General features: G+C 38.6%; 1 protein-coding gene across 6 annotated transcripts in view; it reads right to left on the minus strand.

Annotated features, from left to right (window-relative positions):
- MAPK10 (mitogen-activated protein kinase 10) overlaps positions 1–17,634 on the minus strand; it is a 225,283-nt gene that overhangs the window by 15,848 nt on the left and 191,801 nt on the right. For all 6 annotated transcript variants that reach the window (XM_033943490.1, XM_033943409.1, XM_033943573.1 and 3 more), the window contains 2 exons: positions 8,798–8,922; positions 1,323–1,386 (listed from right to left, as the gene is read on the minus strand). In XM_033943490.1, coding sequence (XP_033799381.1) covers positions 1,323–1,386; positions 8,798–8,922 — 189 coding nt within the window. The remainder of the gene's footprint in view (positions 1–1,322; positions 1,387–8,797; positions 8,923–17,634) is intronic.

Genomic DNA, 17,634 nt, shown 5'->3' on the forward strand with positions numbered 1-17,634 from the left:
TTAGTAGATCAATTTCTAAGCCTAATTTCCTGGTTACAGAGTCAATCAGTAAATCAATCAGAGCTCTTTGATATCGCCTCCTCTTCATGTATATGCAAAGATTGTTTTAGATCAGTGTTCCGCAAACTTTCTCATGCCACGATACACTAAACACTCAAAGCACCTAGAAGTGTGCGGATGTCGCCATGATCATCATATTGACGGCCGCGCATGCGCATAGGCGCTCCAGGCGGGCCTGAGACGCCGAAGGGGGTGCCAGCAGGGAAGAGGGCCAGAGAGAAGGAGAAACACTGGTGCCGGCTGATTGTCTACAGGACGTGCCTCTCTCCATGAAAGGCACGTCCTTTAGGCAGTCAGCCTGCGCCGGCGCCTCTCCTCCCCAGTGTGCCGTGGCACACCTGAAATATCAGGAGGCACACTACTTTGCTGCAGCACACAGTTTGTGATACACTGTTTTAGATTCTGTATTCTACTGATTTCAGATACTCCTTAATGCTTTCCTTTATCAGCGATACCATCAACTTCCCTATAATAGACTTCAGAAAGAATAGCTTTTCTCCTGTTCCTATTACTTTACTCGTGTGGAACTCTTATTAAGAGTGAGTCATTGAATAAAGTTGCCAATAATACCCGGTTTCGGTGACAAAGCATCCCTTCATCAGGAACCCATTGGTGTTGAATCACTGAAAAAAAATCAATGGCCACGCAGGTGAACAATCCAAGCCGGCTGGAAGGAGAGCGGAGCTTCTATCTCTACAGCATCACCAAAATTTACCCCTTCCTCTTTGAGTACACTACCCCGACCCTTTTCCACACTCTCGCAACCTCATGCTTAGATTACTGCAATCTATTTCTAACTGGTCTCCCATTGTGCTGCCTCTCTGCTGCACGACTCATCTTTTATCAACCTCTTCAAGCTCCATTAATGCCACAGAACGAGCAGCACCCGTCCCCACAACCTGATTCACATTAGGTTTTGTTCAACCCGGAACAGTTCCTCTGTAACTAAAGTCTCTTTCACATCCATTTGTGCACCTGTTACACACTCAAACTCTCTTATCATCCCTTTCTTCAATAGAAGCTGCACCAAAGTCCTCAAATTGATTCCCCACTGAGATTATTTTAGTATCTCTCTGAGTAAAAATGCACACCTTCCTTCTCAATCCACCCACCTGGTTCAGTTACTCCAGGAGATATTAGGAAGAACCTCCTGATGCCAAATGCATCTAAATCTACTTTTGGTTGACGGATTTTGACACTTATCCTTTACTAAGATAACACTAGGCACATTCTGGCAGAAAAGTATTCTCATTATATATTACCCTTCCATTCTTCAATGGTGTGTTCTCTTTCATCCAGCTGTTTATCATAGATCTGTGGAGGAGGCTGTCAAGAGTAAAATAAAAAGAAGTATTTAGGTCAACAATTTTCTATAGCCAGCATGCTATTTCCAAGATATAAAATGGTCGGCAAGATACACATTATATTCATAATTTACAGAAGATTTTGAGAAGAATTTTACAGTAGGGCACCTAAAAAAATGTTAATTATATATATAATTTATGTTTTCTTTTAAATGCAATGTAGGTTCCTATATGCCTTTAGAAATAAAATATTTAGAATGCAAACGTACACAATCCTGTGGGGGTAATTCTATAACCTCTAAATTCTGTATATGGTAATTAAAGTTGTGCGTACACTTCGGCACGCGTCGCTGATGTGTGTGCACAACTTATTTGGCCTACACAGTGCTGATAATTGGCAATTAACACCTTGTAATTGATGTAATTGGAACTAATTAAAAGCTTCAAGCACAACTGGAAAGCGATTCTATAAAAATTACGCGCCAGTTGCACTGTGTGAATTAAAAAAGGGGCGTAGCTAGTGGCAGATCAGGGGCATTCCTATAAGTTTTGCACATTGAAATAGAATAGGCCAAGATAATGAAGGGAATAGACTTAGTAGATAAAGACAGGTTGTTCACCCTCTGCAAAGTAGAGAGAATGAGAGGGCACTCTCTAAGTTAAAAGAGGATAGATTCTGTACAAACGTAAGGAGGCTCTTCTTCACTCAGAGAATGGTAGAGAACTGGAATGCTCTTCCGGAATCTGTTATAAGGGAAAACACCCTCCAGGGATTCAAGACAAGGTTGGACAAGTTCCTGCTGAACCAGAACAAATGCAGATAGGGATGGTCTCGGTTAGGGCACAGGTCTTTGACCTGGGGTGCTGCCGCGTGAGCGGACTGCTGGGCACGATGGACCGCTGGTCTGACCCAGCAGCAACAATTCTTATGTTCTTAGTTTTAACCATTGCACCACACTCTCCCCCCATGGCTACAGTGGCGTTAAGTGTCACAAAGCGCCTATAGAGCCGCAATTCAGGTGCCGTACATTTTTTTTTTTTTAACTCCCACCCTCATTTCTGTCCTGGGCCCCAGCCTGTTTAATACTAGCCTTACAGGGTAGAGTAAGTTGGTAAAGAAGAAACAATAAGAGAAAACAAAAAAAAAAATCAAAAAAGGAAGAAAATGAATGAATCGGGATGAGGCAGACAGATCTCTGCAAAAAGAAGGAGGAATATTTGGTGGGGAGGGGTTGAGGGAGGGGGAGGGGGAAGAGGTAAGTGTAAAACAGATTTGGTGGGGCTGGAGAGATCCTTGCACAGAGTTCAACCAAACACTTCAGTGTGTGAACCAGAAAAAGGAAATGATAAAATCAATAGATATTCTAATATATAATACACACAGATGTCAAAATATGCAAATTTTCAATCCTTTAGAGCAGGGGTGTCAAAGTCCCTCCTCGAGGGCCGCAATCCAGTCGGGTTTTCAGGATTTCCCCAATGAATATGCATGAGATCTATTTGCATGCACTGCTTTCATTGTATGCAAATAGATCTCATGCATATTCATTGGGGAAATCCTGAAAACCCGACTGGATTGCGGCCCTCGAGGACTGACTTTGACACCTGTGCTTTAGAGATTATAAGAATTACCTCAGATCTCATTAAATTAATTTTTCCTAGTTTAGCTAATTCAACATTTAAATTTAAGTGAAGCCCACAATACCACCCCAGCACACAGTGACACAAACATTTCATTTCAGTGTCTGAAACATGAATATCTTCCCTTGTTTAGGGCGGGCTGGCAATTCTGAAAATAAAGCTGACATTTAAATTCTGCTATAGAATGGAGGAGGGGATGAGTGGAAAAGAAAGGAGGAGATTACAAAAGTATGAGGGCAAAAAATGAGCGGGAGAGCAGAAAGAAACCACAGAATGGGAAAGGGATGAAGGAGAATGATGGAAGGGGAGTCATGAGATGGAAGGTTAGGGAGAGAGACAGAAAGAAAGAGCAACAAGAAAACGAATAAAGGACCTATATGCTATGAAAACTGGTGAATCCAAAACAAAGCAGAATGGAACAATAGTCTCTGGATGCCACAGGAACCGTTGGTAAATAAAAAGTTTATCCTATATAATAAAACGCTAGCCGCGCATGCGCACTCAGACCTGCGTGATCTGTGATCCCTGATCTGTAGGTCCGTGGTCAGAGTGCGTATGCGGCGGACAGATCGGGAAAGCACAGCACAGCCGGCGACTCCCCCCCTCCCTCCCTCCCACCCTCACTCACTGCCAAAACAACCACCTCCTCCTTCTCGCTGGCTCACCCGCTTTTAAATGAAGAGAAAAGCTAAAGCTGGCTTTGCTATCTTCTGCTGCTCAATTTCTCCTCTCTTCTCTCTCCTTATGCACCTCCCAGAGAACACCGTTCTTCAGATCAGCTGCTCTTAGCTGTACCCTTCTCCCCCCACTGCCAATTCCAGACTTCATTCCTCTCATCTAACTGCTCCGTATGCCTGAAATAAGCTACCTGAGTTTGTCTGCCACACCTCTTCCTGTACCTTGTTTAACAGCAGAAGGAAAACCCACCTTCTTGATATATCCTTCAATCCATAACCCTACTCCCTACTGTCCACTACCCTAGCCAGTAGAATAACCATTCCCCCTAACTGTATCCATGGCATTTGTTTGTCTGTCTTGCCTACTTAGATTGTAAGCTCCTTCAAGCAAGGACTGTCTCCTTCGTGACTCTGTACAGCACTGCGTACATCTAGTAGCACTAATGAAATAATTAATAGTAGTAGTGGTAGTATAAGTAATTTCCAGTCTAGGCCTATGCCCTAAAAACAAAATATTGTTCACCCGGCCAACTCTCATGGTCCAGAGCATACACTAGATGACTACCTAAAATGACCCCTAAACAGTCAAGGGCTTACATTTGAATTTTATAAAATAAAACCTTTAAGAATTAGGTGATATGTTTTTTGTCAATAGATAAACATAAGGAAAGTAAAAAAAAAAAAAAAGAAATTCTCTTGGAGCAACAGTGACATCCAGTGGCCAATTAGGCCAAGTTGATTCTCTCTGGGCTCACTGGGATGTTCATGGCTAGAAAAAAAAGTAAACGCCTATTGATTACAAATTCAAAGACTCAGCAGATACATATTTAATCTTGCCAAAGTGGCATATTTACTAAGAGGTGACAAGTGCTAGAGGGCAATTCGCATGCATTAAAAGTCTACAATGGAGCCGCCTGATGATGGTGGGGAGGTTGTAGAGGGAGTCCTAAAGAGTTTTTGGACAAGGGGTTTGGAAGCACTTGGCCATCACATTAGACCACCAGAGATTGGTGCAGGCAAGATGGAGAAAGGAAGGAAGGGCTTTTTTGGAAACACAGGCACCTACAGTATAAATGATGGTGAAGGAAGTTAGGACCCCCTATCATTTGTTTCTATAGCTAGGAACATGTAATAGTCACAGCCTTAGCAATGGAGCAAACATCTTTCTTTCTCACCCCTTACTCTTTTTTAGGGTTACCATATAGCTGGGTTTCCTTGGATATGTCCTCATTTGGAATGACTGTCTGGGTGTCAAGGCAGTTTTTTCTAAATTGGTAGGGTCTGTGACCATTGTCTGGGTTTAAAACTCTGTTGTTCCTAACAGTGGCATAGTCATAGCCCCCCCACCCCAAGTCTAGGCATGTCACCCTCTTCCTGTTCTCTTGGTGACTAGTACCTCCTCTCAAATCCTTTCCTCCTCTCCCCTGGCAGTTCTCCAATCCTCGCATACATTGGTGGCAGTGTCAATAACTGAAGCACCCACTGCCAGCCAGCTCTTCATGTCTTCTCTCTGCCACGTCCCACATCCTGTGATGCAATTTCCTGTTCCTGCACTGACTATTGGGTAGTTAAACACATAAGGATCACAGATCTAAAAGCAAGAAGCAGAGCTCTGTGAATAATAGAGTGAAATGCTTCTTAAATTTATCCTGTGAGTTGGTTATGTTTGGGTTAATATTGAAAAGAACTATATACAGTATTTCTGGATCAATATTCAGCCACTGTGGTCCGTATGCTTTTTAAAACACCAGCCATGGTAGTCAAAACATATCAAGATATTCAGCAGCACTCTCCAGATAAGGTCTGGTGATGAATATCAGTGTCCACTCCAGGTCTCTTATTTAAGCAATTTAAGTCATGGGCAGCAAAATGCATCTTTATTTTGTGTGCCCCCAGCTCCATTCAAGTTTCACCTTAACCTGCACCCCCAGCTCTCACCATTTATTTTAAGGTCATTTTTCCTTCCATACTGAGATTTCTATGTTTTCCTTTCCTAAACCCCCAACAGTTCAGAACCTCCCTTTTTCTTCACTACCCCCCTACAGTCCAGCATCTCCCCTTCTCCTTCCTCTCCCTCTGTATCCATCCTCTATCTCTTTTCCCTTATTTTTACCGGGTCTACTGCTGCCACTTCTGCCCTTTGGAGGCAGAGAGTGAAGTGGATTTAGTGCCGATGCAGGGTGTAGAAAAGGTCAGTGCTCATACACTTTGTGTTTCATTTGCCTGCCCCCTGTGCAGGACTTTCTTTTAGGGTGGGTGGAGTGGGATGTGACCAGACGTTTGGATTTCCCCGGGAGTCCGGACGGCTTTTCAAAATCTGGCACTTTGTCTGGGTTTTGAAAAGCTTCCTCAAAATCGCATTGGGCAGTGGGGCGGGGCTAGGGCGGGCCTGGGGGCGGTTCTAGGGGGGGTACAGATTGTACTAAAGTAAAATCTGGTAACCCTAAGCATATGAGCAAAGACCTGTTGAACTAGGCCCCACTGAATCTACTTTGTTCTTTGTTCCTAGAATGGGGAGGGCAGTAGCAGGAGGAAGAGAAAAGAGGGGTGGTAAGATGCACCATTCCTCTCCCTCCTGCCATCCATGGTAGACACCTGGTCTGTAGTAGCCAGTGGGCTATGACTTAAACCACTTTGGTCTGGAAAAGATAAGTGGTATATCAATTTTTAAATAAACATACAAATAAATTTGGGAAAAATTTAAAAGTCTATCAAACAGTTCAACTTCTCAGTCTCCTTTGTTCACTTGTATACCTCATAACACCATCTCTCAGGCTTGCTCTTTCATTCTATTTTCCTTAAGGAAAGACACTGCTCTTTCCTACCCATGGCTGGGTTAGTTCCATATGGGTCTCACTACCAAGATGGATTTCAGTCCCATACCACTGAGCTCTTCCCTTTCTTCAGTTCCTTTCCTGGATCTACTGAATTCAGGCACCCTTCCTCACACATCTCTCTGGAGTTACCTCTATATGTTATCATTTTCCTGGCTCCATCACTCTGTGGTTCAACAGAGTTCCCTTCACAGATTCTGCACCTCATCTCCCCATCTTGAACTGAGAATACTTCTGGGTAAGAATTTAAATTTTGCCATTCTTCTCCGGTTTAGAGTATCTCTCCTTTTCTTTTCTCTTGACACCTGGTTGGGAGAGAGGTGTGCTTGGGGCCTTGCCTTAACAAGCCTTAGGCCTGCTTGCTGTTGCTAGGTGCCATCGACTCATGTTCAAGTCCTAGCACCTTGATGAACAGCATCGAGTTTCCATGGCAGAATACAGAAGTAGATTGTCGTGTCTTTCTTCTGCGTAGTGTAAATTCTATGCTGTTGTTGCATCAAATGCGATCCTCCACCTCCAACACGGCCCATCAGCTGCATACTCAGGTGGGTGGTACATCATTAGTCTGACATCTTCGCTGAAACCTTGGCCTTGGGCCTTGGGAGGCCCTGCTAGTAATGAAACTACCGACAGCATAGCTTTCAGCTTCTTAGATGCGTGCAAGCCCCAGTGGTACGATGATGCTGCTTGCTCCTAGCTGACACAAATTAGACCAATTAGACAAATTAGTGTGTTTTACACTTGTCCTCCAGAACTCCACAACTGGGGTATTAAATCAACTCAGGAAACCTGTGTTTTGCAACAATAGTGGAATGTGAAAGCAGGGACTGAGGACTAGGTGCCTGTTTTACCGATGTCATCAAAGGGAATGGAAAGTCTATGAGACACTGAAATCGTCTTACTCAAACATAATGGATGTACATGTAGCATACGGCCCTATAGGGAGAAGAGAGTGAGCTTCTCTCCTGCCATTTGCTCTTCTGGTATGGGAGGGGTTTGGGGGATGTGGGAAGGGGACCCAGGAATGTTAGGGGGTTATGGGAGGGGGCGGTACAGAATATCAGGGCGATTTCGGGATGTCAGGGGGGATGTGGAGGATATCATGGTAATGTCGAGATGTCAAGGGGATGTCAGGGGGAGGGGTGTAGGGCTCTGAGGCTCAGCTGATCCTTGCAGGGGGAATCCCCATCAGTTGAGCTGCCAGGAATCCCCGAAACCGGCTCAGCTGATAGGGATTCCTTCTGCCACGATCAGCTGATGGGAAGCCTAAGGGTTTTTGTTTTTTCGCTCTTTGGGTGGTGGGAGGGGGTCGTGATCACTGGGGGTATAAGGGAAGGGGTCATGTATTAAATTCTCCAGTGGTCTTCTTATCAGTTTGGGCACCTTTGTGGAACTTAGACACAACTCAAACAGGTCTAACTGCCAGCATCTAAGTTCTCTCTAGGGTACGTCCAGATAGAAGTCCACCCGATTTCCACCCATAACACACCTCCCTTTGCTCTTTGGATGTACAGCAGCTTAGAAGTGCTGCAGCACATCCAGAAAGTTGGTTTTGATTATCGGCACTCGGACATCCCTGCTATTAGGACGTCCAAGTGCCTACTTAGGCTGGTTTTTGGACGTTTTAAAGTTTTGATTATGAGCCCCCATAACTTCGCCCTTGGGTATATTCCATTAAGGTAACCAGCTAGAAAATTCCTTGGAGATCTCTTTATTCTGTTTACAGGGCAGTTCCACCCCTGAAAGGCATAAAAACAGAATCTGCAAACCTATCTATGAAGAATCTGGGCCATACATAAATAAATAGCATTTGACTCAACTGGTACAAAATTGAATTATGGTAGTATTTGCTTAGCTTATTCAAGGCATCTATTATATAAGGAGTTCTCATCCCAATTCCCAGGACACACCTAGTCAAGTTTTCATGATATCTACAATGAATATGTTTCAAATAGATATGAATACAATGGAGGTAGTACATGCAAATTTATCTCATGCATATTCATTGTGGGTATCCTTGAAACCTGATTGGCTAGGTGGGTCCTAAGGACTGAGTTGAGAACCCCTCAGCTAAACAATAAGGCAATGTGGCTTTCATTTTTCTTTCAAGGTTGGTGTAACCTTCTTTACAAACAGCATGGTCTTTACAACATACCTATCTTATGAATGCTGTAAGTATCCACTCACCCATGGTGACAGTAAATCTGATTTTGGATTGTGGATCATCAGTGTTTCAAAAACTACATTGGAAAATGGAAATAAATAAAAGGCAAGGTCTTACCGCCTCTACTTCTGAAGGGTCATACCAAACATTAATGTACGAGTGCTGTAAGGCTTCATCCACGGATATCCGCTTTGCTGGATCAATCACCAACATTTTTGACAAAAGATCTCTGGCTTGACTAGCTAGAAAAAGGAAAGTCATAATATTAGAAAGCTGCCATTTGTATAAATCCAGAACCTATACCAAACCATTCTAAAGCCTGATACATATAATTCCATTCTACCCTATCAAATGCTTTCTCAGCATCTAATGAAACTGTAAATGCCGGTTCATCTATTTTTTTTGATAAGTTTAGCATGTGAAATAATAGTCTAGAGTTATTGGAGGAATGTCTTTTAGCAACAAAACCCGTTTGATGCATATCTATAATATGTGGGAGAGCTTTGGCTAATCTCAAAGCCAAAATTTTCGCCAAAAGTTTATTATCAACGTTTATCAAAGATATAGGCCTGTAGTTTGAAACCAAAGTAGGATCTTTATTTGGCTTAGGCAAAACAATTATTATTGATTCAGCCATAGTACCTTTTATATTACCTTTTATAAGTTGTGTCTGATATAATTTTAATAAATGTGGGGAGAGGATATTTTGAAATGTTTTATAAAATTCTACTGTGTAACCATCACCACCTGGAGCGGATCCAACTCTAAGAGATCTCAATGCTGTTTCTAATTCTTTTAATGATATAGGTTCTTCTAAACTTCGTTTTATATGATCAGGAATCTTAGGTCCATTTATTAAATCTAAAAATTTTTTTCCATCTTTTTGTTTCTCCAAATAAGGTTCGGAAGAATATAGATCTTTATAAAAATTTAAAAATTGTTTTAATATTATATTTGTTTGATTTGTTATTATACCATTATCATCTTTTATTCCATTAATATTAGTTCTCCTTTTTTTTGCCTTAAGATAATTTGCTAATAATTTTCCCGCCTTATTAGAATTTCCATAATACACCGTTTGTTTGGAAAACAAATCTTTTCTTATCATTTTTGAAGTTAATTCATTATATTTACCTTTTACTTTCAAAAGCGCTTGCAAAACTTCATATTCCCATTTACTTATCAATTTAGCTTCTAATATTTTTATTTCTTTTTCTAATTCTATATATTGTTTTTTAATTTGTTTCCTAATAAAAGCTGAATATGATATGATATTACCCCTCATAGTTGCTTTAAATGCATCCCATACATTCTCTATAGATGTATCTTCCACTAAATTTATTTGAAAAAATTCATTAATTTGTGTTTTAAAATTTTCCAAAAATTTGTCATCCACAAGCAATGCATTATCAAATCTCCAAAGAGGTCTATTATTTTCTAATTGATCTAATTGTAATTCTATCCATATTCCCGCATGATCCGAAATGATAATAGGATCAATGGAGGCTTTAATCACTTGTTGCACTTTATTTGTTGAAACAAAAATATAATCTATTCTTGAAAATGATTTATGAACCTGTGAACAAAATGAATACTCCTGATCATTAAAATGAAGAATACGCCATATATCTTTCAAATCACATGATTGAACTAAATTGTCTAGACCTAAAGATTTAATATTTTTACCTGGTTTTTTATCCAATAATGGATCCATTACAGCATTAAAATCTCCAGCCACCACTAAATTAGAGGCAGCCAGTGGTAATAACATATTTTGTAGCTTTTTGAAAAATTCTGATTGATTCGAATTAGGGGCATATATATTAAATAACGTCAGGGTATCATTTCCCATACCTATATCGATATGTATCCATCTTCCATGTGGATCTGAATTTTTTACTTTTATATTGGCCATACATTTTTTATTTATAATGATTGCAACCCCTGCTTTTTTACCCACTGCTGGAGCAAATAAACATTCTTTTATCCATCCACCTGATAATTTCTGTGATTCCTTCATATTAAGATGGGTCTCTTGCAGACAGTAAATATCTGCATTTTGTTTTTTTAAAAATGTTAATATTTTTTTCCTTTTAATTACGTGATTCAGGCCATTGACATTAATAGAATATATTTTAAAAGACATTATATATTTTAATACTTTTCATTATCTTGTTTCTCCCTTCCTCCTTCTTATTTAATTTCCAAAAAATTTTCTTTATGACACACATATTTAACCCTAATGTATCTCCCTTAATTATTCTAATAAATATTCTCCTTATCCCTCTCTTTCCCACCCTATATATTGGCTGCTTAAGGATACACATTGGAATTGTAATCCTAACAGTCTCCCCATTCCAGGCAATCAATATTCAATTGTTTAAACAAATTTCCCTTCTATCTATCTATATTTGATCTTTTATATTTATTTAATCATTTTCCATAACATTTTATTAATGTATCATTTTCCATTTAACAATATGTTAATTTGTATTTCCTTAGTATTATGATTTCAACATATAATTATTTTAAACATATATGCAGTGTATTATTTAATAATTTTCCTATATTCTGTTCTTTCTTTCATATAATTATTATTGTCTTTTCTTTGTATTGTTTTCCTCCATTTCTTGCATGCAAGATTAAATATTAATAATAAGATATCTGATGGTTTTCAATTGCAGAGGGGAGTTAGACAAGGTTGTCCTTTATCTCCTTTGTTATTTGATGTTGTATTAGAACCCTTATTGTTAGCAATACAGCAAACGAGGGAGATACAAGGAATTCCATATTCAGATATGGAATATAAAATTTCGGCTTATGCTGATGATATTTTGCTTTATTTGAGAAATCCAGAGTCTACCTTATCTTCTTTATTGGAATTAATTGATAAGTTTGGCAAATTTTCAGGTTATAAAATTAATTGGAATAAATCTGAAATTATACCCTTGAATGTTTACTGTGTAAAAGGATTATTTGATATTTTTCCATTCATATGGAAAGAAGAAGGATTTAAATATCTAGGCATTCAAGTTAAAAAAACAATTGAAGATACTGTAAAAGAAAATGAAAAATATGTATTAAAAAAAGTAACGGAGTTATGTGAACAATGGAACCCATTACATATATCTTGGTGGGGTAGAGTACAAACTATTAAAATGATGATGTTGCCTGTGGTTTGCTACCAAATGAGTATGATACCTATTTATTTTCAGGGGTCCTTTTATAAGAAGCTTAATAGAATTTTAACAAAATTTCTTTGGCTTGGTAAAACACCTAGAATAGCTATAGTAACCTTACAAAAATCAATTAAGGAGGGAGGGGTAAATTTTCCAAATTTCTATAGGTACCATCAAGCCTATATTCTACGTCAGGGTATGTATTGGATCCTCCCAGAACTTATAGATAATGCTCCAGATTGGTTATATTTGGAATGGCGCCTTATGTTTCCCCTAAATTTAGTTCATTTACCAAGTATTAATATACCTAAAAGATACAGAGAAAATAAAATAATAATGGATACTTGGAAAACATTGAGATTTATTGATAAATTAACACCCATCCCAATAAATAAATCAACTAATCAATCCATATGGATAAACTCCAAGATCAGAGTAGGCGGAGCTCAAATCCTTTGGAAGAACTGGATTATTGCAGGAATTAGATCTCTAGATGATATTATTTCAGAAGGTAAACTGCTGGATTTTTCACAATTGCAACATAGATTTGGTCTTAATAAAACACAAAGTTTTAAATGGTTGCAATTGAAGCAGGCCATTCAGGTTGGGTTCCCTGAATGGAAATCATTAAACAATCAATATAGTTTAAAGTTCTTATGCTTTAAAGCAGACTTCCTGGGACATCAAGCCGCATTGTGGTATAAATTAATATCTGGATATTTGAATAAAAAACCAAAAAATGGTCTAAGAGACATTTGGAGCATTGAGATTGGACATCAAATTAATGCATCTCAATGGCCACTAATTTGGTCTTGGAGAATGGGATGTACAGTTTCAGCATCTATGAGACAAACATGGTTCTTTTTATTACATAGAGCTTTTTGGACCCCTACTCGTTTACAAAAACTAGACAGTTCTAAGTCTAATAGATGCTGGCACTGTAATCTAGAACCAGGGACATTAGATCATTTATTATATTACTGTCCTTATATTAAAATATTTTGGAATTCAATTTGGCCACAAATTAATAAATTAATGGAAAATCATATTGCAATATCATATGATACAATTTTATTTGGAACAATGATGAGAAAAAAAAGTCAAATTTCACCAGAAAATAATAAACTTTTATTAATTATGACAGGGGTTGCCATTCAACATATAACTAACAATTGGAAAAATTACAACAACCTAAACTACACATTTTGGTGGAATACAATATGCCATGTTTTTAAAATGGAAAGAACAATATCAATACAAAAGGGGACATATAATAAATTTATAAAAATATGGGGGCCATTGACAAAATACTGTAATGATTAAATAATAGAATACTTTTTCTTCCTTTCTTCTTTTAGAGATTTTCTTATGACACACATATAGGGGGGGTAAGGAAAACAATTTATATATAATATATTATAATATATGATACAAAATGTAACAAATGATTAAGGGATAATAGAAGGGTGGGGGGAGGGAAAATGAATAAAATTTATCCAGAATATATTGTATAAGATATAAATATGTTATTGAATAATTATCAATAGTATTCTAATATGTTATATACTTTCATAAAATTTGAAAATATTATATTAAAGCGGTGAAGGGATGGGGGGAGGGTGAAGGGGAAAATCAAATTCAGACATACATTGTGTTAGATATAAAAGTGATACCATGCATGTATCAAAAATATTATTATTGTGTACACTTTTTGTAAAATTTGAAAATAAAAATATAATGAAAAAAAAAAAAAAAAAAAAAATATTAGAAAGCTGCTTCTTTACTTGTTCTTGTAGTTCTCCCCTCCTTCCTTTTTTTCCTGTTAGTGACCGTCTTGTTTTAGTTTGGTATGATTTAAGTGTTTTTTTTTACCCTGGTTCTTTTAATTGTAAATCGCTTAGAAATGTTTATAAAAGTGTTTTAACAAATTTTAAATAAAACTTGAAAAACTTGGAAACTTGGTAGAAAAGTCATGGTGGGTCTTCTCCAAAGTAAACATTTTGCCATTCCACTCTTACTGAAAAATAAAAATCTTGAGCTGTGTTTCAGTTGCTTAGAGTTCACCACTGGGCAGGATAGAAATTAAACAAATTAATCAATGAGAGTTTATTCTCACATATTCAGTTTAATTCTAGATAGATTTAAAATGATAAAACTATTTCCATGTTCACTAAAGCATTCTTAACATAAATGGAAATAAGTTTAATTATCTCTAGACTGTATACTGCAGTCACAAAACATAACTATTATTATATAAACCATCTAATAGAACTGGTATTTCTCAGTCAATGGAAATTCAATTCATTCCATCTTAGAAATTAGAAAAATGTACATGTAAAATATATTTATTAAATTGGGTAAATAAAAATAGCTGAGATGGGTGCTAAAGAAATCACAGTACAGTACTTATCTATAAAGGAGAGACTCTAGAGTAGTAGGGAGGGGTGAAGTTTGTTGGAGAAGGTTCTAAGAGTGCGGGACAGTTGCTTGGGGGAGAGTTTAAAGAGTGGACTTTTTCATATATAACTGCAAGATCATTTTGATGGTAGTTTGTATATTGTTCTCGCTATTAAATTTAATAAAATGATTATTGAAACAACAACAAAAAAAACCCAGCCATAAACTCTGTTTGAAAATGGCTGCCTAAAAGCCCGTTTCACCATGTCTGACAAGCACACCTATATCCCAGAAAAGCATGAATAGATCTCTGTCATACAATTCTATAACCTAGGAGCCCACATTTCTGCACTTGTTACACATGAAAATGTTTACAATAATGGCATAAATACATATAGATTTTTTAGAAAAACTACCTGCTTAACTTACCTAGCACACATTTGCAAGGGGCATGTACAAAGGTGTAGAGTATGGTTGGACAAAGATGGGGCCCTCACTTATGCAAGTAACTTACAGAATACTGTAAGTTACATGTACCCTCGCAGCACGTAGGTGCAGCACATACACCAAGTCTATAGCTGGCATAAGTGCAAGTGCCTAGATGATAGGCATGTCGCTAGGGGGTTACAATAGGCTCCTACTGCAAGCCCTCAGGGAGCCTAAATAGAGAAACCTAGTTACAGAATTGACCCTTAGAATTTCAGCCTGCTCCCAATGCTTATAGGAATTCTATGAGCATCGGGAGCAGCGCGGAGCATTCAGCGCAGCTCCCTGCACTAATAACTGCTATTGTGGTTTAGTAAAAGGAGGGTTAAGTGTTCACAAGTTTATTGAGAGGTTTTTCAGGATCAATGATAGAAATCTGCAACCTGTAAGTCTCACATTATAAGTGTGTGTGTGTGTGGGGGGGGGGAGGGTGGAGATGGTCAATGACCACTGGGAGAGTGTGGGGAGTGTGTTTGCATCCCTCTAGTGGTCATCTGGTCAGTTAGGGCACCTTTTGGGCATTTATTCATTATTAAAATAGGTCTCACTTAAGACATCCAAATTGTACCCTGGACATTTCCTGAAATGTTCAGTTATGGCAGAAAAACATCCAAATCATAAGCCCTCCCTAGTACCGCCCACACCACGCCTCTAACACACCCCTTGAGATTTAGAACTGCAGATGGACAGTATAGAAATCCATCCAGAAAGTGGGTTTTGAAAATAGTGAATTAGGACCTTTTGGTGAGAAAAATGTCCATCTGCCTCTTTATGCCACTTTTTGGATGTCTTTCTTTTTTTGAAAATGAGCCCCATAGTGTTTATTATTATTCCAGAGTGCATTGCATAATCTCATCCTGCATGTCTCTGTCCTACCACTAGGTGGTGAATTACTGGTTACTCCTACAACCACTTAACTGGAGAATGATACTAAATATCTACTCTGACTGCCACAGGCATTTCCGATACTCAGAAGCCGATTCTATAAAGGGTGTCTCTTAGGCGTCTAACTTAATTGGCAAAATACCTTTAATAGCTTCAACAACTGGTTTAAAAAAAAATGGGTAATAGGCACCTATCTGATTAGATAAAAGATAGGCATCTATCACATGGCACTTAGCGATACCTAACATCTAAGTGGGCATTTCTATAGATAGAGCATGACTTAGACACCGCTAAGCGCGATTCTCCAAAAACTTAGGTAAGAACATAAGAACATAAGAAGTTGCCCCCGCTGAGTCAGACCAGAGGTCCATCTTGCTCAGCGGTCCGCTCCCGCGGCGGCCCATCAGGCCTAGTGCCTGAACAGTGGTCCCTGATTAATTATGTAACTTACCTCTAATCCCATCCCTATAGTCTACCTCTACTCTTATCTGTACCCCTCAATCCCTTTGTCTTCCAAGTACCTATCCAAAGCTTCTTTGAACCCCTGTAGCGTGCTCCTGTTTATCACATCCTCTGGTAGCGCGTTCCATGTATCCACCACCCTCTGTGTGAAAAAGAACTTCCTGGCGTTTGTTCTAAACCTCTCCCCTTTCAATTTCTCTGAGTGCCCCCTTGTACTTATTGATCCCCTTAATTTGAAAAATCTGTCCCTGTCTATTTTTTCTATGCCCTTCATGATCTTGAAGGTTTCTATCATGTCTCCTCTAAGTCTCCGCTTTTCCAGGGAGAAAAGCCCTAGCTTTTTCAGTCTGTCAGTATATGAGAGGTCCTCCATGCCCTTTATTAGCTTAGTTGCTCTTCTCTGGACCCTCTCAAGTACCTCCATGTCCTTCTTGAGGTACGGCGACCAGAACTGAACACAGTACTCCAGGTGCGGGCGCCTATCTTTCAGGCACCTAAGTTTTTACATAGGCACCGTTAGTCGCGTTTCTATAAAAGATGCCTAAGTGTGACTGACACACGGCCGGCGCCATTTTTTATAAGCGCCAGCCAATTTAGACGTTGTTTATAGAACCAGCCCCTCAGTGCCTGAAAAACTATCTGGGCAAGTGCAATTGTAGAAATAGCTGCCTAACTTGCCCAGAGAGTTATCCGAGTGGTGGCACTAAATATTGGCCAGCACCCAGATAACTTACTTGTGTGTATAAAATAGGTGCCTTAAAAGGTTATTTAGCTAAGTGCCCTCTTATAAAATTACTTCTGTATACAGAAATGCCTCTAAATCTCGTATTGGGAGGGGGCGGAATTTGCAAGCGACTTCAATAAAATTGCAAAAAGTTTCAACATTGGTCAGAAGGTTAGCAGGTCTGTTCCAAAAACAAAAACTTCTGAACAGATTGAGGATAACAGGATTTAATTTTTTTTTCCTATAAACTATTGAATACCTGAAGGATGAAAATCAAATTTTAACCCTTCATATCCTGCAAACTATAAATCAATTTGATAGAAATCAATATCTGTATTAATCCCACTGCCGGGGTTGATTTATGACTAACAATAATGAAACAGAAGTCCATTTATAATCCTATAGACCATGCAACTCACCAGAAAACAAATAGCAATATCACCGTAGAAATCAATTTCTTCATAATTTCGAAATAGAGGTTGACATTAACTCCTTCACACCATGCAGATCATAATAACTATTGATTTTTGCAGTAATGCCATTGTAGAAGTAAGACTGAGTAAAAATATTGAAAAAGAAACCAACTTCAAGCATTAAGATGCAGTGGTAGAAATGAGGCTGCTTTTTAAAGGGCTTAGGCCTCTAAATTTAAGAATTTGCTAGGACCTACAGCAGAAGCAGAAAGTTATAAAATTACACATAGAGAAAGAAAAAAGAATGGCTTCACTCAGCAGCTTCTAATATATAAGTGTAAAGAAAGACATAGATATTGTAAATAAATAGATTGTCCTCATCTCGTAAAGTATACATATAGGTGGAGC

Source organism: Geotrypetes seraphini, chromosome 1, assembly GCF_902459505.1.
Source record: "Geotrypetes seraphini chromosome 1, aGeoSer1.1, whole genome shotgun sequence".
Taxonomy (NCBI): domain Eukaryota; kingdom Metazoa; phylum Chordata; class Amphibia; order Gymnophiona; family Dermophiidae; genus Geotrypetes; species Geotrypetes seraphini.